This window comes from Delphinus delphis, chromosome 9, assembly GCF_949987515.2.
Source record: "Delphinus delphis chromosome 9, mDelDel1.2, whole genome shotgun sequence".
NCBI classification, from domain to species: Eukaryota; Metazoa; Chordata; class Mammalia; order Artiodactyla; family Delphinidae; genus Delphinus; species Delphinus delphis.
Window position 1 is genome coordinate 105733598 of NC_082691.1, and position 27228 is coordinate 105760825.

Below are 27228 nucleotides of genomic sequence, written 5' to 3' on the forward strand. Positions count from 1 at the left end.
GAGAAGCTCTTTCACTTCAGGGGGAGGGGGGCAGTTGCCCGGCCCCCTGTGGAAACCCCTGTTCTGAGGGCGTGTACAGAGGTGAGCGTTTGTCTGAGGTCTCGTCGGTGCCCCTAAGCCAGCCAACTCTCCGCGTCACGAGTCGGTGTCTTCCCTCTCATTACAGTAAATTGCGGACGTTTTGTTTGCACATAAGTCTTCGACCTGTGTTGGGAGGAGGATCTGGGTCAGTGTTGATGGCAGGAGCAGTCAGCAGGATCAGGAGACATGTTTCATTCCAGTCCCAGCTGGGTGAGGCCCCAGGCCACAGCTGACCCTTCTTGCCGGTCGCGCTTCCTGCCATTGGCGTGAACGTGGTTGATTCCTTCTGCTTACCTCACAGGGGTTAAGGAGAACAAATAAACTAATGTTGCATAAGTGCCCTAATTTTTTTTTTTTTGCGGTACGCAGGCCTCTCGCCGCCGTGGCCTCTCCCGTCGCGGAGCACAGGCTCCGGACGCGCAGGCTCAGCGGCCATGGCTCACGGGCCCAGCCGCTCCGCGGCATGTGGGATCCTCCCGGACCGGGGCACGAACCCGCGTCCCCTGCATCGGCAGGCGGACTCTCAACCACTGCGCCACTAGGGAAGCCCTGCCCTAATCTCTTCTTAGGGAAGCAGTGTAAGAATTTTATGCGTCCTGACATACACGTGCATAACTGACGCCGATGCTGAATTTACACCCAAGGACTATTGACGGGTCGCAGCTGAAAGCGGCTTTACTGTCCCCTTAGAGTCAGGAAATACTTTCTCCACATTGCAGCTGCTTAACTCGACCTGTGCCATGTCCCCCTAAATAGTGTGTGTTTGTCAGTATTATCCACTGTTTTTGTACTTCTGCTGTTAGTGACAAGGGAACTAAAAGATACAAACTATTAGTTTTACCAATATCAGCAAAACAAATGGCCCTTTTGTTCTGCTGTGTGGATGGCACAGGGCTAGGCTTGGTGGGGGCGACCTGGGGGAGATGGGGGCTTCTGTCCTCTTGGGACTTGGCCACTGCTGTGCGATGCCCCAGGCACACAGCCTTTTTCTGTGGTCCCCAAGTTGACGAGGAGGGAAGACGGCGTGCTTGTCCCTCTGTGTCTGCCCTCACTGCACTTTTACTTTGCATGGATGGCTTTCTCTCAGCGTGGGACACTGGCCCGAGTGTGCTGCTCCTTGGCGGGAGCTGCACCCAGGCTGCACAGCCGGGCCCTGCGCTCCAGCCCCGGTGGTGGCATGCTGTCCCCTGAACTGTGCCCCGTGGATACCCTAGAGCTCCAGGTGGCTCATCCGAGCTGACCAAAGCCCCCAGCGAGGACAGCGCCTCAGGCAGGCCTCACCTCCTGCTCTACTCGCCCATGTGACTTGGGGCAGTGGTAGGCCGGCCCCTGGGGAATTTGCGGCCGTGACTCCTCATCACATGTCGCCTCCTAGATAACTGGTTTGGGGAAAATTGATGTTCGAGGTGCAGGTGCGGATGGAGGAAGATGAGAGATCGATCTTGCTCACAAGGTCTGCGAACCCAGGACCGCCTGGACATACTGGAGAGGCCGCGGGGCTTTATCGCTGGGGAGGAGCTCACGGGGAGCCTCTGGGAGCTGAGTGTTCAGCAAGAGAAGGAAACGCATTTAACCAGGAGGGAGAAGTAAACGTGATAGCTGGCAGCTCTTGGGAGGGGAAAGAGACCAGCTCGCTTTAGAGCTGCGCCAGGCGGTCTCGGGACTCCTCGTAACAGTTACGGGGCTGGTAGGTGGAAACAAGGCCCAGTATCTAAAGGGGAGACAGCCTGAAGGTTCTAATTTGGGCTCAACATGTAACTGTTTTGAATGTTCCTAAATGTAAGTGGCTGGATAAATTTTTCATGAGACCAGACCCATCTGCCTTTGTAGAGGGGAAAGGGGGTGGTTTTCAGCATAAAAGTAAAGTGTGTGTCTTTAAGAGTGGCGTTACTTACTCTCTGTTCTTCCAGTGAACCTTGGGACCACTGGTTCGCTCTCAAATTACTAAGCTTATCCGGTTGAAGATAGTAGCAGGAACATTAATAAAGAGTGGTGGCTTGGTGTCCTATTCTTTAATTTATGTTATTTGTTAACCTGTATTGTTAGAATGACTTTGCCTCCCCTGGAAGTAGTTTAGTTGCTAATGTAAACGTTATTTTCCCTGATCATATTTGTCTGATGTCATGTCTTAATTTGTTCCCAAACTAAATCATTGTGGTTTTTTTCCTCCTTTTTCCCAATTCTAGGTCTATGGTACCATTGCTTCAGGTGATATCAAGGGGTTCTCCTATGTCTTTTGAAGATTCTAGTAGAATCATCCCACTCTTTTACCTTTTCAGCTCCTTGTTTAGTCATTCACTGATTTCCATACATGATAATGAATTCTTCGGTGATCCCATAGAAGGTAAGAATTTTGAGGAATTGGTTTGTTGCTGGCCTCATGGCCTGTCCATTTTCATAGGTGATAGAAAAGTTTTAAGCCTTTTAAGTCTTTCAGTGTGTTAAGAAATGAAAAAAAACCCAAATGTGATAGGAACTTGGTTTATGTTTTCCAGTTGTAGGTCAGAGACAATCATCAATGATGCCTTTCACTTTAGAAGAGCTGATAATGCTGTCTCGATGCCTTCGAGATGCATGCTTAGGGATCATCAAGTTGGCTTATCCAGAAACAAAACCAGAAGTTCGAGAAGAATATATTATAGCCTTTCAGAGTATTGGCGTTACCACTAATTCTGAAATGCAGCAGTGTATACAGATGGAGCAGAAACGGTGGATCCAGCTGTTTAAGGTAACGAGTGTATGAAGAGCTTTGCTTACTGAGGTGAAGTAATGTGCAGGTCTTTAGAAGAACAGAAATAAGGTTTGCTTCAGGCATAACTGTTAGTCTGAAAAACTTTGAAGAAAAGTCATTTTCATGTTCCATTTGCCTCCTTCTAAAGCCTTGTTTTTACATTGTTACACGTATCTTTTCTAAATCGCCCCAGGTACTTCCAATGACAAGGTGATGTATAGTTAAATTTTTTTTAATGTTTTCAGTTTTATTTTTCACTAAAAAATCTCTTACAGATTTTATGTATTTAATCTTCTAAGAAATTGAGTAACAAAGGTAGAATAAGATCATTAACTTAATGCAAGTTGAATATAAATTATTTTAAAATATCTTCATTTTTAACCATGCAGAAAGAGAAGTTATGAGTTACTGTGGCTGGAATGTTGGCAGGAAACCACCACCACTGAGAATAGAACTACTGGGGCAGAAAAAAAGAAAAGAAAAAGGGTGCTTGACTTCCCATGAAATTTCTGCAGCAAACACATCTAGTCAGCTAAAATCGCTCATTAAAGGAGTGAGAGCAGAAGAAATGCATTTTCCAAATTGAATGCGAGATTTACAGTCCGTTTAATACTAGTGACCTCTCGCACGCTAATGTTCAGTTCGAGTCATCAGCTGTCCCTTTAGGTCTTTTATCACTGCTTTTGTCAAGCTATCTATTTAATTGAAAGAAGTTAATTGAATGAAAATGATCAACTAAGCTTGTATTAATATTGCTAATGGAACTTTCTTCTTGGCCATGTTTGGAGAAAGATGTCAAGCTAGACTTTAGGAAGGGCCCATTAATGCTTGCACTTAACCTGATGGGCTAATTACGGACTGCTTATTCATCCTAGGAGCACACGATAGGCTCTGTCCAGCCCATTCTGCCCGATTTTACAACACATTTCACTTATGAGCGCGAGCATTAGTAGCAGTGAGAGTAACTGATAATGTTTTGATTGCACTGAATACAGTGCTCATGCATCCCTGAATTTATAATTTGTGCAGATTGATGTAATATATGTTTGCACAATTTATTTTAATTACCTATCTCTGTATTTCTAAGTAAACTTTTAGGGTCACTTGTTGAGCCCTTTAATATATCCTTGCTTAAAGACTGACACTTCTGCATCTTTTCTAAGTTAAAAATAAGCTATATTGCCCATTTAAAACTTGTAATTCTTATGTAAGCTTTTCCTGGATAGGGGTATTAATGGTAGCATGTATGTTTTTCTTGTTAAGTATTTAATTAAACTCTGGGATCTTTGTTAGTAAAACTTTCCATTTTGTATGTTATCAGGTTTTGTGTACAGTATCAGATAATTTCATTATTTTATAGCACCTATACAGAATTTCATAATTTTCATGACAGGCTTATCTTTAGGACCCAGAAATGTCTGAATTCAATAATGCTGTATAGGGCTTCCCTGGTGGCGCAGTGGTTGAGAGTCCGCCTGCCGATGCAGGGGACATGGGTTCGTGCCCCGGTCCGGGAAGATCCCACATGCCGTGGAGTGGCTAGGCCCCTGCGCCATGGCCGCTGAGCCTGTGCGTCCAGAGCCTGTGCTCCGCAAGGAGAGAGGCCACAACAGTGAGAGGCCTGCGTACTGGAAAAATAATAATAATAATGCTGTATAAGGTGTTTTTTCCCTGGTCCTATTTTATTTTGCTTAACCATTAAATGAAAATTTTGTAGTGAATTTTTTCTTATGACTCATTACTACTTTATTAAGGATTGAGGGGTTTTTGTGGTTGGTTTTTTTTTTTTTTTAAAGAATTAGGGTAAAAATTCACCTTTTTTGGAACAAGATTGTTTTAGGTTTGAAATTGAGTTGTTATAAAGATCTTCTGAGTTTAGAACAGACTTGTTTGAAGACAAGTTTCTGAATGAGATTCCTGTTCTTCGAAAAAGATTTTTTTTTTTGTACTGCCTGCTATTGAGCTGAGCCCAGAAAACGAAACAAAACAAAATCAAGGCAAGTCTTTGAAAGGATTCAGCTGCTATTAGTTTTTCTTTTAAGAAAAAATTATCCTTAATATGAAATAATAAGAATTTAACCCTCAGTGGTTGCTATGTTTCAGACAATATTCTAAGGGCTTTACGTATATTAGTTCATGTAAAGCAGTAATTCTGTGAGGAGGATACTATGATTATCCCCATTTTGCAGATGAGGTCACATAGCTGGTAGATGATGGAGGCAGCATGTGAACTCAGCTGTTCCTCTCCACTGTCCCTCTGAAAAGTACGAAAATAAACGTTTAGCATTTTATGTATATTTCAGTGTCAGATTTTAGCTGAAGGATTCAAGGTAGAATCAACCAAAGAAAGTAGTAGCGTTTTGCCAGTGACTTCCTGCCTTCTGTTGATTCTGACAGAGCTGCACATGATGAGAGCCGACTCCTTCAACCACCAAAACCACTTTCATTTTTCAGCCTCCTGATGGCCCCTCTCAGACTGATTTCTGAGAGAGGCCCTGGGGGCTGGTCACAGAACACAGACTTTTAAGTGGATGGAGTCATCTTTCTTGTCACTGTAGGAATTGAGGTCAGTTTCCAAGCCCTGCATTGACACTGCTAAAACAGTTTATGCATTTATCAAATTTATAAACTCCTCTTGAAGTGTAATTTACAGCTATAATCGCTTTAGCCCTGTGAGGCGATGGGAGCCCCTGTTGGATTTGCCTTCTGTGTGCAGCTGCCAAGCTGAACTGGAGCCGCCTGAGAGAAGGGACTGGGAGGGAGGCCTCACACCTGCCTTGCCTGTGTGCGCCGGACAGACGGACACACAGGGCTGCAGTACGAGGGAGTTTCGCTTTCCTGGTGGTTGGTTTGCATTTTTCAGTTTTGAAAAGACTCTTTAAAAGAGTAAACCGTAAAAAAAAAAAAAAAAAAAAGAGTAAACCGTGAAAGCCACAGCAATGCCTCGTTGGAACGGAAACATGCTGCTGTTAACCGTCGGTGTTGGCCAGTGAGGCGAACCCAGGCTCCCTTGGAGGTGGCAGAGCTGCCCCGTGTCCTTCTCTGTGTTTGACTTCAAGAAATAATTTTGTAGTGTTTTAAACATGCTGCAGAATACTTTGACTTTTAAAATACACCAACTTTAACAAATAGTCATGTTGACAGCAGGAATCCTTACACTTAATGACTTTTATAGGCTAGGGTGTCGTTACTGTCAGTATTTAAACACCCACTGTGTTTATCTGAGAACATTGGCTGCACCCTGTGCTGGGGAATCATAAATGAAGTCGGACAGAGTCCCTGTTCTTTGAGTATCACTATATAATGAAAAAGAGAAACTTTCAACTGATGATGTTGAGCTAGAACAAAGCTAAGAGTACGCAGGATGGAAAAAAGAACTGCTAAAGTCATTCTAAACTTTGGATTACACGAGGAAAATCGTCATTCTGGCCTTTTATGAGATGATAATCTTAAGAGCTGGTACTTTACTGGTTTTTCTTGTATTTCTTTTTTTTTTTTTTTTTTTTTTCCCGGTATGCGGGCCTCTCACTGCTGCGGCCTCTCCCGTTGCGGAGCACAGGCTCCGGACGCGCAGGCTCAGCGGCCATGGCTCACGGGCCCAGCCGCTCCATGGCATGTGGGATCTTCCCGGACCGGGGCACGAACCCGTGTCCCCTGCATTGGCAGGCAGACTCTCAACCACTGTGCCACCAGGGAAGCCCGTATTTCGTTTTTTAAAAACATTTATTTATTTATTTTTGGCTGCGTTGGGTCTTTGTTGCTGTGCGTGGGCTTTCTCTAGTTGCAGTGAGTGGGGGCCACTCTTCGTTGTGGTGTGCAGGCTTCTCATTTGCAGTGGCTTCTCTTGTTGTGGAGCACGGGCTCTAGGCCTGCGGGCTTCAGTAGTTGTGGTGCGCGGGCTTAGTCGCTCCGTGGCATATGGGATCTTCCTGGACCAGGACTCGAACCCGTGTCCTTTGCATTGGCAGGAGGATTCTTAACCAGGGAAGCCCTGTATTTCATTTTTACATATTCTTCATTATGAAATCAAAATCGAAAAAATTCTTTATTGTATATTTATCACATCACACATTTACCACACTTAGGTACCCATAAATTATGTGCTGTGTCCTATGCTTTGTTTTGAAGTTTTAAAATAATTACCTAAGATGTTCGAACTTACATAACCAAATTTAAGACAAAAAGATTATTACAGTTGCCTTTCAAAATTTGGACTCTGTATTTTTTTGTTGCAGTAATAAAGCTAAGTATCAGTGGTCTCCATTCAGAAATATCACAGTTGAACATTTAAAGTCTTTAACTTGGACCGTTGTCAGGTGGGATTTTTATGAGTCATCTGTGTGCTTCTAATCAGTCATCTGCTTGGTCCTTTTAACATTGGGGTTAAGGGAAACCTGCTTGTAGGTGTCACCTGTTCTGTTTTTTGTTGTTTTTCTTTTGTCTGCGCGGCTTGTGGGATCTTAGTTCCCCGACCAGGGATTGAACCCTGGCCCTCAGCAGTGAAAGTGCAGAGTCCCAGTCCCTGGACTACCAGGGAATTCCCTGATATCACCTGTTTTTTATTTCAATGGCAGATAAACACACATAACAGTTTTGTGCATTTCTGAGTATTTGCTTCAGTAATTTTGTTAGTTTTTGAGTATTAAAGTTTACATCCAGCGCGGAAGAAGATGACATGGGAGACAAGAGTTAAACATATGTAAAATATAACACTAATATGGTTTATAACTGTTAAAATCTGCCAGAACTGTGTACTGAGTGAGGGACATGTAGTTATCCCAGTGTCTGCTTGTTTGCTGTTTTATTTCATATTTCTTAACACACTGGTTCTCAAGTCTCACTGTGTTTCACGACCTCCTAGGGATCAGTTAACAATTATTGACGGGCTCACCTCAGGGGAACTAAGTTCAGTTGCTGTTGGTGGTGCCCGTTGGGGTGTTTGTCAGCAGGAGGTTCTGAAATGCAGCTGTGTTGACCCACAGGCCTGACCGTGTGGTGAATTCCCTTTGGGCAGATCTTAGTAACCTCTGATCTCAGTTTGCAGACTTGCACCCCAGGACTGAAGTTAATCCTGCCGGTCTCTCGGTGCTGGTCCTGTCTTCTGTAGTAGGCATGTCTGTGCGAGGAGATTTGATAAAATTAACTGAAAGAGAAACTGTCTTTTGATCTCAACACTGGGCGTCTGTATTGATCCAGTATAAAATCGTTACTTCAATTTTCTTTACCTGTGACACTCTTCAGTTTACGTGGTTTTTTAACAGTTACCTATGTAAACTTTGCTTTTTCAGTACTAAATATTCCTAACAGTTTGTGATACTGAAAATGAATGCAGAGGAAGGGAATGTGTTTAAAGGTGTTCTGAAATCACAGAATGGATCCAGTTAAAATTTTCATGGTTACTAAAAATTTGTGTTTTTCTCTAAAACTTAGAAGAAAACTGGTTTAAAGGAGAAGAATGCTCTTAGGGGATCTGACATTTCTAAACTATTTGGGGAATTGGTCCAGGGCTCATATTGCCAGAATTAACACGTTAAAGATATGTGTCACCCAGTTAGATTTGGATTTCAGATAAACAGCAAATGCATTTTAGATACAAGTATGTCCTGTGAAATATTTTGGATACATTTATGCTTTTTAAAAACAATATTTGAGACATACTTTGAATAAAGCAATATTTGGGTCATATTTATACTAAAAAATTCATTTGACGTTTATCTGGAATTCAGCTTTGTCTAGGTGTCCTGTATTTTCTCTGGGAGTCCTAGAGACTGCATATATTGAAACTTTATAATGTTTCATTTCACAGTAATTTAAAAGAGGAATGTAAATTATGGCATTAATTACCTCTTAGATAGTTTGATAATGTTTGTGACCTATAGAAAAGAAATGTCTAGATCTTGAGAGGTTTTTGCTAATGTGGTTTTGTCTGGATGGCCAAACCACTCAAGCATTACTTTTTCTCTGTCACTGGGCAGATCATCCAACCAGTGTTGGTGTCATAGTGGCCTGAGATATCAACCAAGGACCCTTTCTTACCCACTTTCGTTGGACACACAATGACATTTCCTAGTTCTTTATTCAAATTATATTTTACTGAATTAGAGGCAATGTGTACAGAAAGCCTGGCTGACTTTTTCAGAAAATACCATCATAGTCATTAACTACATAGTAGTTGTCTGATCAACTCCTGGTTGTAAAGGTTTAAAACTTTGGTTTTACAACTTTGTGTTGGTTTATCTTTGTTTATTACAAAACACATTTCTATTTAATGTATAACTTCATGTCTTTTTTAAATAGACAGTACCATTAAGATCTCTTTAATCGTACATCACAGAATTTATTATACAATCATCCACCATCAGGTACCTAGTAGGTTTCTAGGTAGGTACTTGGGTTCTGTTCATGGGGGGCTTACCGCACAGCCAGAGAGGGAAAACAGCAGTGAAGGACTAGGCTGTGATAATGCGGTGGGGGGGGTGGTAGCCAGAGCGTGCGGGGAGGCTTTCTGAAGGACGTTACGCTGAGTTTGCGTGGAATTGCACTGGGACGCAGACCTAATTCCAGAGGCTTGTGTAAGGGAAATACTGAAATGATCTTTCTTTTTGGAAGGTTGACAGGTGTGTCTAGGACACTGCTTCTCACCCCCCACCCCTCTCCCGCTGCCAGCAGCCTTGAATAGAGTGTTTTTCAGAAAAATAAGAAATGTGTTTTACCTTAGGGAAATTGCTGTACTTGGAGATGTCTTTTATTATAGCTCAAATGGGCTAATAGGTTTCCCCATTTGTGTTTTAAAACTTAATTACTGCCTCCCTTGCAGTTTTTAAGAAATCAGCCCTTGCACACATTTGTGTTAATAATTTTTCTCTTTGCCGGTAGATATTAACCGCTTTGTACCTAAAGCTAACTCCTGTAATCACAGAACGAGGCGCTTTTCTGCAGACAGACCTGGTGGCGGTCTAGCCAGCTCTTCACCACGGAAGCCCGCGTCCTCGGGCACGGAGGTGAAGCGGTGCCGTGGCCTCTCACTCCTGACCGGAAGTGTTGCCGTAGTTCCCGAGCCTGCGTGTGACGTGTTCCTGTTCTCCCTCTCAGGTTATCACCAACCTAGTGAAAATGTTGAAGTCCAGAGACGCGAGGAGAAAGTTTTGTCCTCCCAATCACTGGCTGTCAGAGCAAGAAGATATTAAAGCAGATAAGGTGTCATTTTTAAATCTTCTAAATATTTTTCATTAAACGTATTTTTTCAGCTTTTATCTTTTGGGGGAGAAGAATAAATCCTTTAAAGTTGTTTAACTTATTATGTAACTAAACATTAACAGTAAACTTTTGTGTTACTAACTCTTAGGTCACCTAGTAGAACGTAGAGCAATATCGTTGGCTCCCACATGCATCCTGCATTTGTTGTTAATCCTAATTTGCTCTTAACCACAAAGTATATTGAAGCATAATGGGGTTTTGGGGGGTTGAAAAAAAATTTTTGCTTTTATTGTTATTTTCAGTATATATTTAGTACTTAAGAGGTGGAACTTATTTCTGGTTTTCTAAAGGGATAGAGAGAAATGTGAATATTACTAAGATCCAGATCTAAAGTAGATTAAATAGTATAATCTATTTCAAAATAAATTAAGATAACATTAACAAAGGACACGAGGTGTTTTCATTGTTGTTTGTCAGAGAAACGCATGACTGGATTCATCTCAGAAACTTGAGGCTGGGGGCACAGGGTGGTGGGTACGGAGCAAACAAGATCACAGAGATGTTAAAGAAAACAGGGCTGTTTTAGAAGCATCGCTTTGTCCGCATGGAGTATTGTCTCTTTGAGTTAAGCATGTGGCTTGAGCTCTGCCCACTGGCCAGGCTGAGATGCTGTGGCAGGTCCTGTAGCAGTGCAAGCCTCTGGGGCCCATGTTGGGGTTTCTGAACATTTCCCACCGAAAAGAAAGGGTCCTCGGCACAGTGGTTTGTGGTAGGTCCAGGGAGGAAGTGCGCGAGACGGTGGCGTGTTCTTTCACCTGAGAGCGGGGGCCACAGGAGATTGTGTGAGGGCCGGGGGCCGCCTCAAAGGGCTTTAGCAGCCAGAGGTGGAGGCGAGCGCCAGCAGCATAGGTGCAGAGGACTAACCGTCAAGTGTGTTTGAATCTGTGAGTTCATAAGGATGCTAAAAAGAAGAACTTCATTCGCCATATTTGTGGGATGCAGAGGAACCACCCTCGTTTTAAACACTGGTAGGAAGAAGGAAGTCATCACACCTTTAGCCCGCCTTTCCTTTGTGAACTGTTCGTGGGCTAACCGTGGAGTCGATGCTGTGAGAGCCTTCTCGACGTGGCAGTGTTCCAGCTGACAGCACGTGAAGACGGTGTCTAGCCTGCCTGCTCTGATGAAGTTCGGTGTCGGCCCCCCGCTGAAGTACAGTGGAGACGTGGGCCGGAGGCCTGGGAGACGAGGGTCTGTGCTGCTGCTGTGCTCCAGGGAGACTGTCAGCTGAGCCAAGCAGTGTGTCTGGTGCCTGTTGACAGTTGGCTGCTATTTTCCCACCAGTTCCTGCTCTCATCGCTGACCTGCGACCAGCGGTGCTGAGCACGCGTGCCTCTTGAGGAGAGAACACCGTCCACCTCCGAAGTGTTTCTCCCGGAGACCAAGCCTGGTGAAACTTCCAGATGTAACGGCAAATTTATAGGAAATGGAGGGGCTAGAAGTACATGTTGACACCATGATGCTGCAATTAGCAAAATCCACACAATGGGGAAGATTACGGGACAAATGCTTCTGCTTCCTCATCAAAGTCACAAGGGCAGAAATGAGGGCTGAAGGGACCTGACAGATGAAAAGGATTCAGAGACAGTACACACTATACCAGCCTTATTTGGATGCTCATTCAGACAATTTTTTAAAAAATTATGAGAGTGAATATTTGGTAATAGTGAGAAATTAATTTTTTAAGGGTGATGTGGTTTTCTTCATAAAGCAGTCATATTATGATGATTTACTATGTCCAGATATTATACATCGTTAACTAGAGCACCAGCATAGGAGAGAGGTTATGAAGAGGTCTCCTGAAAAGGACAGGAGGTGGGAGAGAGGGACGCAACTAAATAAATGTGAAACACCGGTGCAGCTCGAATGAGGCAGGGTAGGCGTGTGTGCTGGGACACAGGGAAGGGCTGACTAAGCAGGGTGTCTGGTCCCCACAGGTCACCCAGCTCTACGTCCCGGCGTCCAGAAGTGCTTGGAGGTTCAGGCGAATGGGGAGGATCGGCCCCCTGCGGTCCACCCTGGACGGTGAGCTCCCTGGGACCTCGTCGCTCTTCTAACTCGTGTTTACTGAGGTGTAGTTCACGTACTGTGAAGTTCGCTCTTTAGTCTGCTGGTCTGTGATTTTTGACCATGATCGGCCAGGTAGAGGAGTTTCATCGTTCCAGAAAACACCTCATGCGTTGTAGCCAGCTCCTTACCCTGGCCCCTGGCAACCACAGGTTGGGTTTTTTGTCCCTGTATATAGTTCAGCTTTTTCCAGAATGTCTTTAAATTGAACCATACAGAGTGTAGCCTTGTGAGTCTGGAAAGGAAGGTACACACAGTAACGAAGGTTTTAAACTGTGTTGCAGTAGGTCTGGAGTCCCCGCCACTGTCTGTGTCTGAGGAAAGACAGCTCGCCATCCTAACAGAGTTGCCCTTTGTGGTTCCGTTTGAGGAGCGAGTAAAGGTATGGAATTTGGTTTCTTTTCATGTGTTTTGTGGTTATTTCTATCATCTCAGAGTTAAAAAGTAACACCAGGCTTCCCTGGTGGCGCAGTGGTTGAGAGTCCACCTGCCGATGCAGGCAGGGGATGCGGGTTCGTGCCCCAGTCTGGGAAGATCCCACATGCCGCAGAGCGCCTGGGCCCGTGAGCCATGGCCGCTGAGCCTGCGCATCCGGAGCCTGTGCTCCGCAACAGGAGAGGCCACAACAGTGAGAGGCCCGCGTACCGCAAAAAAAAAAAAAAAAAAAAAGTAATGCCAATGGAAAAAATCTCTATAAAGTTGCCTAGTGCCTATCTCATTAAATAATTTATGTTTTTCTTATTAGATTGTTAATAGTTGACCATGATTTATGAAAGCATAATCCAATCAAATACCTCTTGAAAAAAATGTTTTGTTTGTATTCACCAACTTATTTAGCAATTTCTAAAAACTACTACACTTCTGGCTTCAAGAGGGTGTTTTTTAGGTCTGCCCACTCTTTTCACAGGATGAACATTTAAAGCTATTGACATTTCTTCATTAAAATACATACACACTCACGTATACACATGGTGTTGCATAATTCCTGAGTGCCCTCTACTGGATTTTTAGCATTAAAAAAATTACTTGAATTTTATCACCATAGAGATATTCCTACTAATATTAATGTACAGCTTTCCAAAGCTACTCTTCTTCCTGCCACCATCTGGAGTTTTATAAAAGGTTTCCAAAAGGAAATATTGAAAATACGACATAGCATGGGATTTTTAAAATTTGTTGTAAAGTGGGGAAAAGGAACAATATTACAAATATATAAATAGTGCACGTTCACTGATAAGGCATAAAATCAGTATCTGATACCTTGGCCTTTAAAATTTGTTTCAGAGTTTATGGAGATACAGAAGGTAAAGTGAAGGTTTATTTGGCGGTTTTTCCTTTTGGTTGCTTATGTTTATAACGAAAAATCTGTTGTTTTCAAGTAACCTTATCATTTCCCCTCTTAGATCTTTCAAAGGTTGATTTATGCAGATAAGCAAGAAGTTCAAGGAGACGGTCCATTTCTGGATGGAATTAATGTCACAATAAGAAGAAATTATATTTATGAAGATGCTTATGACAAACTTTCCCCAGAAAATGGTATATATGATTCTCTCTGTATGTGCACCTGTGGCAGTGGGAGGCTGGGGGACTACAGAAAAGGGTGATCATTAGACAATTAGTGTTGATTATCTTGTTCTGTAATGACTGTTCAAAACAAATGTAGTAGGTCAAATTTGGGGGATGTATATTATCAAATAATAATTCTAAGATTAACAAATAATTATTGCTCCAGAAGCCTTTCAAATATTCATTTGTTTTTTAAGGAAAGAGCTTTTCTTTCCCCCAAATGTCTGTCTCTAAAATTTAGTTGACAAAAAAGCTATGATTCTAAAAATGTCGTATATAACAGTCTATTTATGTAAACATCATAAATTGTAAGCCAAGTTAAATACACTAATATAAACACCATTGCAATCCAAATTTCTTTATCAAAGGTTAAGTGTGCTTCAATGACACTGCTATTAGATAAAAGAGAATTATATTGTAACAATAATTGGGACAGCATTTAGAGGTCAGTGACACATTTTGTCTTATGTTAATCTTTGACACCCAGTGTTAAAAGTTTTAGTGTTATTAATATATATATTAATAATTTTAACTTCACAATATGGTACCTGTGATATTACATTAAATCGGTGTTATATCAATGCAGGTATTAAAAACGAAAGCCTGGCAGGCTCCAGCTCACATCTTTGGGAGGTGCTGGCAGGTTGTCAGATACAGAATAACGGTTGCCTTTTCTTCCAGGGGAGTAATTTCATTTTCTTCTAGGAAAGCAAAACCTCTCATTTTGAATACTTTTCTTTCATATTGTGGAACAGTGGAGGAACGCTAACGTCACTTGTTCCCTTACTCTGTTCCAGGTTTTGTGTGCAGAATTTTTGTCTGTAACCCAGCTTAGTTTGGTCGTTTAATCTGTGCCATTGCCCTCTGAGGTCAAGTATCAGAGACTGAGACAGAGTTTTAACTCAAGTCTGACACAGGCTGTGAGCTCTCCTCTATCCCAGGTTACTGTTGCCTAGGATGTCGTGCTTTCAAAACTTTTTGTATGAGTGGGGCAGATATCGGGTATTCTGACACCTAGTCTAACATATTTTTGGGGAAAAAAAAAGTTCTCCCTCCTTTGGGATCTACAGTCCTTCATAATCAATTATAGTAGCTGTTGTATTGTGTTATGTGTTACTGTGTTAGCAGTTTCTGTCTCTGTGTCTCCCACTTGACTGAGGCCCTCACGGTTTAAGATGGGATCCTGAATCCTTGTTCCTCCCACCCAGCTAGCTAGTGCTCAGTAGATGTTCGTTGAATTTGTGATTGAAAACAAGAAAGACAAGAGCTCTGACGGAGTCGTAAGTTGGCAGACGGCTGGCATCTTCAGAGAAGAGCTGAGATGTGCTTGATGCTGGAGGGCTTCCTCAGATGCAGGGCGTGAGCCAGGTCTTGGGAGCCGTGTCTCCCAGGCTGGGTCACCGCGAAGGGCGTGGACGTTCACAGCCGACCTGGTTCTGCACCTGGTGGGCTTGGGCTTCCTGCAGGTCCTGCTTCCTGCAGGCTAGTGTGTGTCCGCGAGCTCTTCAGCCAAAATGAGAACATGTGCTTAGCAGCGATTTTCAGTTAACTTTATTTCATGGAGATTAAGACGTTACTGCTCAGTGATAACAAGCCCCAAATTTCCTAATGAATCCTTAAGCTTAAAAATGATGTAAAAGTTCATCACACTCCAGCTCTCTAGTTGTGCAGGCTGATAATCTCATTGAGTTTAAAGATTTTGGAAGAATCTTACAATATTTATGTTATGATGCCTTAAATCTTTACAAGTGTTCTCTTGGTCAGGCCTTCTTAATAAGAATTTTTAAACCATATGTCAAAATCGTTTGGTATTTTGCTATGCAAATTATAAAATTAAATATCATCTCAGAATATTTAATTTACTTATGGAAAATTGGTTTGAAGTGCTTCGTTGACTGATCATTTACATATAATCAATTAATAGGGTTATTCCATACATCATCTAGTCATTAAAGCAGGTCCATTCTTTATGGGCTCTTATATCTCGTATCATCTCAGAACAGTTTTCTAAAGTGTGGGTTTCGCCCCATCTGACAAGTGAACTGACCTGGTGGAGCTCAGAGAGGTTGAGTGACTTCTTTTTGCAGTAGGGAGCTAAGCAAGCAGAGTGGCACAGGTCCTGGCACGGTGATGCCACGCACGCACTCTCCACCGTGCCTCCACCCGGCAGCACTTTACCTGGGGGAGAGCGTGGCTTGTTCATCTCTCCTTGTGGTGACTATGGAGAAGGGACCGTATTTGCTCTCAGGAGTGTTGTGAGGGTTAACGTCTCGGTGAGCTCTTGGTGTCATCCATTGTCTGGGATGAGATTTGCTAGAGCTGTCGGCGCTGAGCTGTTCTGGACTCCGTTCCTGAGAGCCTCACTTGTGCTCTTGTGTGTTGGTTCGTTGGATTCTGTCTTGCTTAATGGGCAGGGTTTATTACGTTGTTTTTCTGAAGAAGAAGTGATAATAGGGTAAAATCAAAGTACAGTTGACCCTTGAACAATGCAGGTTTGAACTGTGCGGGTCCACTTATGCAGATTTTTTTCAAGAAATATATTGCCAAACTTTTTGGAGATTTATAACAATTAGAAAAAACTTGCAGATAAACTGCGTAACCTAGAAATACTGAAAAAATTAAGAAAAAGGTATGTCATGAGTGCATAAAATATACGTATTGATAGATACTAGTCTGTTTTATCATTTACTGTCAGAAGCATACACAGATCTATTATAAGAAGTTAAAGTTTATCAAAACTTACAGAAACACTTGCAGACGGTGTGTGGCGCCCTTCACAGTTAGGAGAAATGTAAGCAAACATGCAGGTGCCTGTAGCGCACGCTGTCCTGCTTTAACGATCTCTTAGCCGCCTCCCGTTGCTCCTGCGCTGAGTTCAGTGTGGTGTGGACCCCCTTGAGACAAGCGTGACCCTCATCACCTCCGCCTGAGCACACGTCCCCTCCAGGAAACCGCGAACCCAGTAAAAAGTGATGGCTCGTGGTTCTTGTGTATTTTCCCTTGTGTCTGGTGCAACCCTGTGAACCTTAGCGAACACGGGGGACCAACACAAAGTGCTGCAAGTGATGCTGGACGTGCTCCCAAGAAGCAGAGAAAAGGCGTGACGTTACGAGAAAATGTTGGGCTGTTTGATGTGTACCTGCAGCTCTGGTTACTGCCACTTCAAGACAAATGAATCCACCGTGAGGACTGTTGTAAAAAATAAAAAATAAGAAAAGGAAATTTGTGAAGCTGTGGCAGCAGCTACACCAGCAGCACAAAACCCTTGTACTTTTGGTGACGTACCTTTTTATTTCATATTGAAAATGCGTGCAGGATTGCTGTAAGAAAGGCATGTCTATAGACTCCAATATGATTTGAGGAAAAGTAGTCTTTCTATATGACTTTTTTCTTCTATACATGTTTTATTCTCTAAATGTTTAATTTCCAATGACATTGATGTCATTGAAAATTAGTAAGAAACTGTGATGTATTATTTTCATAACATAATATTTTAAGTTTACATATTTTATTTATACAAAAGCCAGATATGTTTTCAGTTAATTTACTTTTTCTAAAAAATTTTCAAAGTCAGAAAATATATCCATATGTTTTGTTAAAGGTTTGCATTTCCCTTACATACTTTCAAATTTACTTTCTCTTACTGCTCGTAAAAAAAGAATAAATAACCATCTAATAACCATGTTGCTTTAAAAATTGTCAAGGGGCTTCCCTGGTGGCGCAGTGGTTGAGAGTCCGCCTGCCGATGCAGGGGACGCAGGTTCGTGCCCCGGTCCGGGAGGATCCCACATGCCGTGGGGCGGCTGGGCCCGTGAGCCATGGCCGCTGCGCCGGCGTGTCCGGAGCCTGTGCTCCGCAGCGGGAGAGGCCACAACAGTGAGAGGCCCGCATACCGCAAAAAAAAAAAAATTGTCAAGAGTTTTCAGGAGAGCCTAAAAATTGTCAAGAGAGCCCTAAAATTTATTTCCAGTTTGTTCAAAATAGTGTGTTGTACTGCTACTTCGTATCTTATATGACAACTTAAAGCAAAAGGAAGGTGAAGGATCAAAAGCTGAAGAATTTAATGCCAGCAAAGGATGTTTTGATAATTTTAGGAAGAAGTGTGGCTTTAAAATTGACAAGATAACAGCAGAAACAGCATCTGCCCACCAACAGGCAGCAGATGAGCTCCCAGACGCTGTTAAGAAAATCGTTGAGGAGAAGGGACATCTGCCTGAACAGGTTTTTAATGCAGGCGAAAGTGCCCCATTCTGGGGAAAATCTGCCACAGAGGACATTTTTTAGTGAGGAGGAGAAGTGAGCACCAGTATTTAAGCAGGAGGGGCGGGAGTGCAGCTGGGTGTATGGGCAGGACTGCCCTCATCTAGAGAGCTGCTCACCCCAGCGTCCAGGGGAAAGGTAAGCACCAGCTGTCTGTCTTTGGTTGGACAACAAGAAGGCCTGGGCAGTGAGAGCCCTTTTTCTGGATTGGTTCCATCGGTGCCTTGTCCTTGACCTCAGGAAGCGCCTTGTTGGCAAGGGATGGCCTTTACAGCTCTTTTGATATTGGCAATGCACGTAGCCACCCAGAAACCCATGAGTTCAACACCAAAGGCATAGAAGTGGTCTGCTGGCTCACAAAACACATCTCTAATTCAGCCTCTAGATCAGGGGGCCATAGGGACCTTTCAGGCTCATTACACATGGTGCTCCATGGAAAGGCTTGTCAACTTGGTGTCAGAGAACCCAGCAGAGAGAACATCGTGAGAGTCTCCTGCCATTGGTGATGCCATAGCTGTTATAGAAAGAGCCGTGAAAGCCACCACGCCAGCAACAGTACAGTCCTGCTGGGGAAAAGGGTCCAGATGCTGTGCATCGCTTCACAGGATCTACGTCGGAGCCAATCAAGGAAATCGTGAAAGAGATTGTAAATATGGTAAAAAAAAAAAGGTGGGGTGGGCTTTCAAAATACGGATCTTGGAGAAAAAAGCAAGAGCTAGTAGGCACCAGGTGAGAGGAGCTGACAGAAGACGAATGGGTGGAGATGAGAGCCTCTGAACCACAGCCAGTGACGAGGACAGGATGCAGAAGAAGAGCACCTGGCGGCAAGCAGGCCACCTGGCGGGAGGGTTCTGATTGCTCGACGTCGCTCCTGACTTTTACGCCTTGGACCCTTCTGTGATGTGGGCACTGGAACTAAAGCAAACAGTGGAAGAAGGAGTGGTTCCGTATAGAAACAGTTCTAGAGAAATAAAAGAGCAAAAAAGTCAGGCAGAAATTATGATCTGTTCCCGTAAAGTCACAGCAAACGTGCCTGCCCCCCCGCCTCCCCTTCCACCTCCCCCCCAACGCCTCCTCCTCGGCCTAATCAGCGCGAGGACGAGGACGAAGGCCTTTGTGCTGATCCACTCCCACTTCGCAGTGAGCAGCTTAGCTCTTGTGTGTGTGAGTGTCTTCCTGGGAAAGTCTAAGAACCGTGTGAGACATTTCTGTGTCATCATCATCGTGGCCCAGGTGTTCATTGTGTAGACAGATGACAGTTCATCGTGTGCGGGACTTGTACTGAAGTGGACAGCCCGTGCTTACATAAGTGCAAAGTGAGCGATGCTAACTGTAAAATTAACGATGTGATAGCTTTCTTACTCTCAGAACATTGCTTTCAAAGTAACGTTACCGTACAGTATGCCTCCCTCTCTCTTGTAATTGGAGAAACTGCTTATCGGCCTCTCATCACAGGTAAGTGATTTTTAAAAACGGGTAACAATGCTACCAATACTGTATCATGGATATGACTAATGGCGTATGCCATAAACATGCTCTAAGGGTTCATTCCTTAGTGTGTAGGCTAGGCTACCGTAAACAGTCATATTCTTGACGCTTTGTTACCAGTGCACGAATCGTTATACCTGTAAACAAATAGGAATTTCGTTTTCACGTTATCTTTTCATTTTCAATGTCTAGTGTTAGTAATGTGTATAACATCTACAGTGTTCTGTATCGTGTAAGACAGTGTTGGTGTGGGTACTGACAGCCAGGCGATTCATCTTGAAAGCAGATGATGTAAACTTGACATGTCAATAAATACAGTACAGTACTGTGAATGTATTTTCTCTTCCTTATGATTTTCTTAATAACATTTTCCTTTTCCTAGCTCACTTTATTGTAAGAGTAGAGTATATAATATGTATACCATACAAAATATGTGTTAATCGACGGTTTATGTTGTCGGTAAGGCTTCTGGTCAACGGTGGGCTATTAGTAGTTAAGTTTTGGGGGAGTCACAAGTTACAACTGTGTGATTTTCAACTGTGTGTGGGCCCCTAAGCTCTGAATTCTTCAAGGGTCAACTGTAATATACGACTTAGGTCCCCCCACCCCAACCTTACTGTGTAAGTAGATACTTTTAATCTGTCTTTTGAATCAAGTAGTGGCAAGATACCTAGAAGACTAGATTTGCTTCTAAAAATATGGTGCTATTGTATATTGCTGTTTACAGAAATGAGCTTCAGGGAACCACAGAATCTCAGTTCTGGCCACAATTGAGGAAGTGACGTCTGTGAGTGGCTGTGGAGCCTCTGAGATACAAAGACCCGCCCCCCGCCCCCCACTTCCCCCCCCCCCCCCCCCCGCAGAAGATTAGTGCTGCGGTTTGAATGAGGGTTAGTGGTTTGGATGAGGGTTAGTGGTTTGGATGAGAGGGTTAGCGGTTTGGATGAGGGTTAGTGGTTTGGATGAGAGGGTTAGCGGTTTGGATGAGGGTTAGCAGTTTGAATGAGAGGGTTAGCGGTTTGGATGAGGGTTAGTGGTTTGAATGAGAGGGTTAGCGGTTTGGATGAGAGGGTTAGCGGTTTGGGTGAGAGGGTTAGCGGTTTGGGTGAGAGGCTTAGCGGTTTGGGTGAGAGGCTTAGCGGTTTGGGTGAGGGGGTTAGTGGTTTGGATGAGGGTTAGCGGGCGGGCCTTGGAGCACCACCGCTTACAGAGTGTTTACACTTTGAATTTTTCAGAAACCTGCTGCTGCTAACTGTTGACATTCAGTTTGAGAAATACTGTACATGACAAATAAATGCTTGTAGTTTATCCTGAAAACTGAGTGTTGAGAAGATACATGTGAAGGTCACAGAGAACCAGCTGTGTTCTGTGTTGCATCCGCGGTTATCTGCTCAGAGTTCTTCCTGCCTTTTACCTAGGCCTTGAGGGTGAACATGCTTGGTAATTGTATTGATCAAAATAGATGCAAATAACGTTGTTTGTGGAATTTAATCGTCATTGAAAAGCATGTTCTTCATTTAAATGTAGTTAAATTTTAGAAATAAAAGAACGTGTTTTAGTAGAAAAGAACCTATGCTTTGTAGGTAATAGACATGTTTTAAAATTACAGTACTACCCTTTACAATATTAGCTGTATGTCCTTGGGTGAGTCATTCGGCCTTCCCTGTCCTTGGATTTCTCACACGAGAATGGGGATTATTCTTAACCCAGAGGTTGTTAAAGGGTTGGAAGTGATTAATGTATGTGAAATTCCTGGCGTGAGTTCTGCCAGCTCGGGGTAGACGTCAGCGGTGGTTATTCCCTCACAAGCACGAGCGCAAGAGGGCGCTGCTGCCGCCTCTGGTCGGGTTTGTTTACTCCTGCACTGCCCTAGAGGAGAGCTCGCCAGGCACAGCTTTTGTCCCTGTGGCAGGATGGGTGGGCGGCCCTCTCCTGTGCAGGCGCCGTGGGCCTCGGTCCACACGTTAAACTGTCGGCCCTGTTTGAAGGGTAGTATAGAATATTCACACCCCAGGTCCTGTGACCTCAGTACTGACACTCGCACATCACAGTGCTGGGGTTCAGCTGAACCGACATTCTGCTAAACCCCTTTCCGGGGTGTTTTCTAGAGCTCACCTGTCCCCTGAGATGCTTTGGGTCAGATACGTGTGGGCGACTGCACACTGCTGGAAAGACAGCTACAGCGCGGACCCGGGTGCAGCCCTGCGACCTGGGTTCAGTTGCCCTCCACCTGCGGCTCTTGATGTGCAAAGCACCCGAAGGACGTTGGTGGGAGACGGTGAAGGACGTGTCAGTTACTTTGTCAGACCTGTTCCCTGATTAAGCCAGGGAGCCCCTGGTTTTGACTTGTGGTAGAAGCACGTCTACTGGCCCGTATTTGGGGCCTGTGCCCTGAAGCCTGTGTCAGAGGCTATTGCATTCATTGCAAGTGAGTCCGGGGCCTGGCATCCCTACTATTCAGTGCTGTCCTTATGAGGACCTGTGTGGAAATGCCCCTCACATGCCAGGCAGACTTCAGCAACTTAAAAATTGCATATTGTGGCACATTGTGTAACCAAAAATGTCCCCCATTTTTCAGCCAAACATCGTTTTAACTGATGCAGATTCTGGTGTTCTGACTCGTGTCCTGCGCCTCTTTCCAAGGGTCTTTGTAATGTTAACTTCGTTGACATCTGCTTTGTTCGTTTATCTTTTTGCCTTTCTTGGTAATAGTTTTCTGTTCCAGTATTATCCTTAGGTCCTCAATTCCATTCCCCTCTTCCTGGTATTTGAGTTTGTTACATCCTTTAGCATATGTGGGATAACTGTACTTTCTGCCAAACACACCTCCCCCGCCTCACTCCATTCTTGGTCTGTCAGTATCAGTGCAAAGGAACGTCTCTCTTCTTCCCATTGTGGGCTCTGAGGGAAATACTGGTCAGTCTGTCTCATTGTCTCTTTTTAATGTTGATTTTTTTTTTAAGTCTTGCATTAAAATATTTTTAATATTCTTGCTCCCCTTACCTAACTTCCTGTAATACCAGCTTATTTTATTGCTTTTTAAAAAAATATTTTCTCCTTGCCCCATCCCCCCTCTTTTAACAGAGCCTGATTTGAAAAAGCGGATCCGTGTGCACTTACTCAATGCACATGGCCTGGACGAAGCTGGCATTGACGGTGGTGGTATTTTCAGAGAGTTTCTAAATGAACTACTGAAGTCGGGGTTTAACCCCAACCAGGGCTTCTTTAAGACCACTAACGAAGGGCTGCTGTACCCCAACCCAGCTGCCCAGATGCTTGTGGGGGAGTCCTTTGCCAGACATTACTACTTCCTGGGCAGGATGCTTGGAAAGGTAAAGTAAACTTTATGTCAAAACGGGTCTCAGACCACGGGGTGAGGAAATGCGGTGCTTCTGCGTGGCTACCGCCTGTTTCATCGAAGGTCTTTATTCAGAATTGCTTAAGTAATTTTGATGAACCCCTGAATCGTGTTTTCTTACGTAATAACTGCTTTATAGCATTATACATTTCATACACAGTTACGTACATTTAAAAATTATTGATACAGTGTAGAAAACATGGGAAGCATGATATAAAATTCTGTTTATACACATAAAATTCTGTTTATCTGCTAGCATAGGTATGAGTACTGTAAATATTTTGTCTTTTCACAGTTGCTCTTGTTGATAATCAGTGTTAAAAGTGATTCTTTTAAGGTTCTATAAAATTTTCAAAGTGCTGTGAGGTGGAAGGCCATAGTTATTCAGTGTAGTTTGTGTTATATACGTTGTATGCAGATTCTTGAAAATTGGCCACTTAAGGATATTACGGTAATGCTGTAGTAACCAGAATGTTACATCTGATGGTATACACCATCTGTACAAACACACCTTACCCTTTATTGTAAATGAAAGGAAAACTTAGTTATATAACGTAGTGGAAACTTCCTAGTTAATGGTGAAACTTTCAAAGCACACCTTCCCGTGAGAGTCAGAGCAGGACGAAGGTACCCACTGAGGCCAGTCCCACTTACTGTTGAACTAGAGCAGTGCTGGCCTTAGTCTGTTCAGGCTGCTGTAACAAGATCCCACAGACTGGGTGGCTTACAGACAACAGAAATTGACCTCTCGCAGTTCTGGAGCCTGGCGTCTGAGATCAGGGCACCGCGTGGTTTTATGTGGTGGAGGCCCCTTTCCTGGTTCAGAGCTGGTGCCTGCTCCCTGGGTCTTCACATGGCCGAAGGGGGCGAGGGAGCTCCGTGGGGCTTCTTTGCAAGGGCTCTAATTCCATTCACGAGGGCTCCACCCTCGTGCCCTAAGCACCAGGGGCCCCACCTCCTGACGCCATCACAGTGTGTGGGGTTTGGGGGAAACACAGACGTTCAGACCGTGGCATAGCTTGTGGGCTGCCATAGGCGGGGCGTAGGAGGTGGGGCTCCAGTTACGTTGGGAGGGGCTCTTCCCCACAGCTCGGGCCCAGTCCCCCAAGAATGGGATTCTTCTTTTTTTTCTTTTTACTTGATTACTAGCATTTTAAGTTATGGAAACATTTACATATAAGGTTATTTTGTTTGCTTCTTTGCACTTAAATAGTGTTGATAATTACTAATCCTAACAGGATGTGGCTGGCAAGTATCCCACTAAAATCAGTAATTGAAACTTATGCCCAGCTGTTGCAAGTGAGGTGGAAAATCATCTGGTTATTCCCATAGGAAATTGAAAATGAATGATTCTTGGTTTTTGAATGAATGAATGAATGAATTCGTTCCACCAGTCGTAACTTACAGAGCATGGTGTGTTTGGGGACGTGTGCAGGGATTCCCCGGTACTCAAACTAACTACCAAGTACTCACGGTCATGACAGACAAAAAGTTTTACCCCAAGTCTACCGTCTGAGTCAGCAGCCCATTGCAGTGTCTAGTGGGTGGAGGTGGGAGGATCGTGTGGGTGCTGCGGTCCAGCCTCGGGCCTCCTGGCCAGCCCGCCTCGTCAGAGTGAGGAGATGTCTTCTGCCCGCTTCCTGGCTCCCAGCACCCACTTCTGCCAGGCACCGGGCCCAGTTCAGAAGATCCCTTCCTCAAGTTAGTTCCCGTTTCTCTTCATACTGGGATGTTTCTTGCAGTATAGAAGGAAGATGTAACTTCTCCCTGGTTCTGGAAAGTATCGTGCACAGTGCACACACCGTGGCCACTAACGACTGAGATTGATAATAAATGAAGTTCATGCTTTATGTTGCCCAAGAACCTGGGTGTGTTGTTATACAGATAGGTAAACATTTTTCATGGTATTTTGGGGAAATTTGTGAGGGTTTTTGGATCGTCTAGGAATGCATTTTTATTTCCACTGTTTGAAATAGTAGAATAGGAACGCCTGATATTTGATATTTACTATCCAACACATTTTAGAGACGGGCTGGATTATAACACAAGGACTGTAATCAGTACGGCTTCTGAAAGTCAAAGGAGTGACCAGAGGTGACAGTCTGAAACTAAGGGCAGCAAACTACAGCCCCTGAGCAAGTCTGCCCGCCTATTTTATTGTTTGTTTGTTTTCTCTTTTTTTAAAAAAAGGCTTCACTGGAATATCATTTCCATATTGTCTGTGGCTGCTTTCCCCGGGGGCAGAGCTGAGCAGTGCTGAAGTATGTGCTGCTGGGCCCTTTCCAGGACAGGTTTGCCAGCCCTGCCGGAGGGCCAGCCGGCAACCAGACCGTAAAGGGCCGGTGTGTCCCATGATGACAGGTTGGCTCTTCATCCCGTGGGTCGTGCGGAATCACTGTGTTCAGCAAATGGCTGAGGTGACAGACTTTGTACATTTTTAGGGAGACCCTGTGGAACCCATGCGGAGAATGGCTTTTAGAGACGAGGACAGCAATCCGGTCCTGAGTGACGGTGCCCTGATTACCTAGCGTCATGCTGTGAGGTCAGGTCAGCTGAGGACTGAAACGTGACCACTGGATTTATCAGCAAGTGTTTGTTTTCTGGGTGTTTTTTTCTTGTAACGTTTTATTGAGATAGAATTCTCAAACCATGCAATTCACCCATTTAAAAGGTACAGTTCAGCGGTTTCGGTGCATTCACAGGTTTGTACGACTGTCACTACAAATTTAGAACCTTTTCATCACCTGTATCCATTAACAGTTACTCCTCCCTTCCCACCCCCAAGACCTAGGCAAACACTAATCTACTTTTTGTTGCTTACTCTACTGTTAATTAATCTGTTAAGGTACCGTTTGTCTCTTATTTGTGTCCTTATTCTGCACATTTCCTGTAAATTGAATCATGACGTGTGGCCTTTTGTGGTTGGCTTCTGTCACTCAGCATGTTTTCAGGGATCACTCACGTTGTGCCGTGTGTCAGTACTTCACTCCTTCTATTGCCAGTTAATATTCTGTTGTAGGATGTAACCACGTTTATGTAACCATCCCTCAGCTGGTGGACATGAGGGGGGTAGTCGGTGGTGATGTTTTTAGTGGGGTGGCATGATAGACATGAGTTTGCTTTGGGGTGAGGTAAAGGAAATGGAAGGGTTACAGGTGGAAAGAGTGTCGGTGGCCTTTTCAGCCGGCTTGGCTCCCGAGGGAAGGAGAGAGAGGATCTCTAGAGAAAGCACAAGTTCCAGAGAAGAATGGGTGGATGGTTTGGTCGGTGTTCAAAGATAGGGTAGCAGTCTTCGGTGAAGTGTCCATGGGTAAAGAACCAGACAGGGGGGTGGTCTGGAATCCTGGGAGAGGCACAGCGAAGAACTGATGAGCAGGTGTGACCCAGAGCTGCACCCTCTGCAGGAACTTGCTGCGATGGCGCAGATGTTGTCTGGCTGCCCTGCGGCTGGGACAGGGAATCTCCTTGTGATGTCGTGGTTCTCATCAGCTTGGGTGTCAGCAGCCGCTGTGGCTCGGGGCTGCGGCGTTGAGCAGCCCTGGGGCTGGTGGAGGGCCAGGGGCCATCTCTGCTAGACGAGGTGAGAGGGGGCAGCCACTGGTGAGCGCCCGGCTGACGCAGGGCTGCACTGTGGTGTCTGGAGAGACTGTGCAGAGTGAGCACATGGGGAGGAGGGCCCAAGGAGGTGGAGTCTCAGTAGGGAAGAAAGTGTACCAAGGAGGAGGAGTGAGCAGTGTGCTGAAGGCAGCTGGGAGGTCAGGAAGGTGGGGCTACGAGGGGCACAGCTCTGCTCGGGGCGGTGACACTGAGCCAGCAGCAGGCGGAGTGCAAGCCACGCTCAGAGCTCAGTGTCCAGGGGTGATTACTCAGCAGCTTTACCGTCTTTGAATAAGTAAGTAAGAGACTAATGTTGCTATGTAATCATTTTCTATAAAAATTAATCAGAACTATAATCATTTTCAACTTTACAATTAAATTCCTTTATTTGTAGTTCTGTTCTCTGTGGTACGTATTATATTAAACAGACCTTCCCTTGAAGCTTAGTGTATGGAGTTGCCCATTTGAGAAGCACCTTAATTAAAAATTGATGCCTGCAAAGTAGGTGACGCTCTTGTGACTTATTTTGAAGTAACAGTTTTTTTGAAGTACAGTTCACATTCCATAAAATGCAGCCTTTGAAAGAGTACAGTTCAGTGGGCTTTAGTACGTTCACTGAGTTGTGCAGCCATCTCCACTGTAATTTCAGAACAGATCCTAAAAAGGAAACCCCATGTTCATTAGCAGTTGTTCCCCATTCTGCTCCAGTCCTATCAGCCTTGGGCCACCACTAACCTACTTCCTGTCTCTGTGATCTGCGTGTTCTGGACATTTCATATAAATGGACTCACACAATATGTGGCCTTCTGTGACTGATTTCTTTGCC

The 27228-nt window shown here is 44.3% G+C and overlaps 1 protein-coding gene across 3 annotated transcripts in view; it reads left to right on the forward strand.

The window, feature by feature from the left end:
• UBE3C (ubiquitin protein ligase E3C) overlaps positions 1 to 27228 on the forward strand; it is a 114029-nt gene that overhangs the window by 54431 nt on the left and 32370 nt on the right. For 2 of the 3 annotated variants that reach the window (XM_060021200.1, XM_060021202.1), the window contains exons 12-18: positions 2268 to 2425; positions 2577 to 2809; positions 9905 to 10009; positions 12004 to 12091; positions 12418 to 12515; positions 13537 to 13669; positions 22532 to 22779. In XM_060021200.1, coding sequence (XP_059877183.1) covers positions 2268 to 2425; positions 2577 to 2809; positions 9905 to 10009; positions 12004 to 12091; positions 12418 to 12515; positions 13537 to 13669; positions 22532 to 22779 — 1063 coding nt within the window. The remainder of the gene's footprint in view (positions 1 to 2267; positions 2426 to 2576; positions 2810 to 9904; positions 10010 to 12003; positions 12092 to 12417; positions 12516 to 13536; positions 13670 to 22531; positions 22780 to 27228) is intronic. The other variant, XM_060021201.1, reaches the window with a different exon arrangement.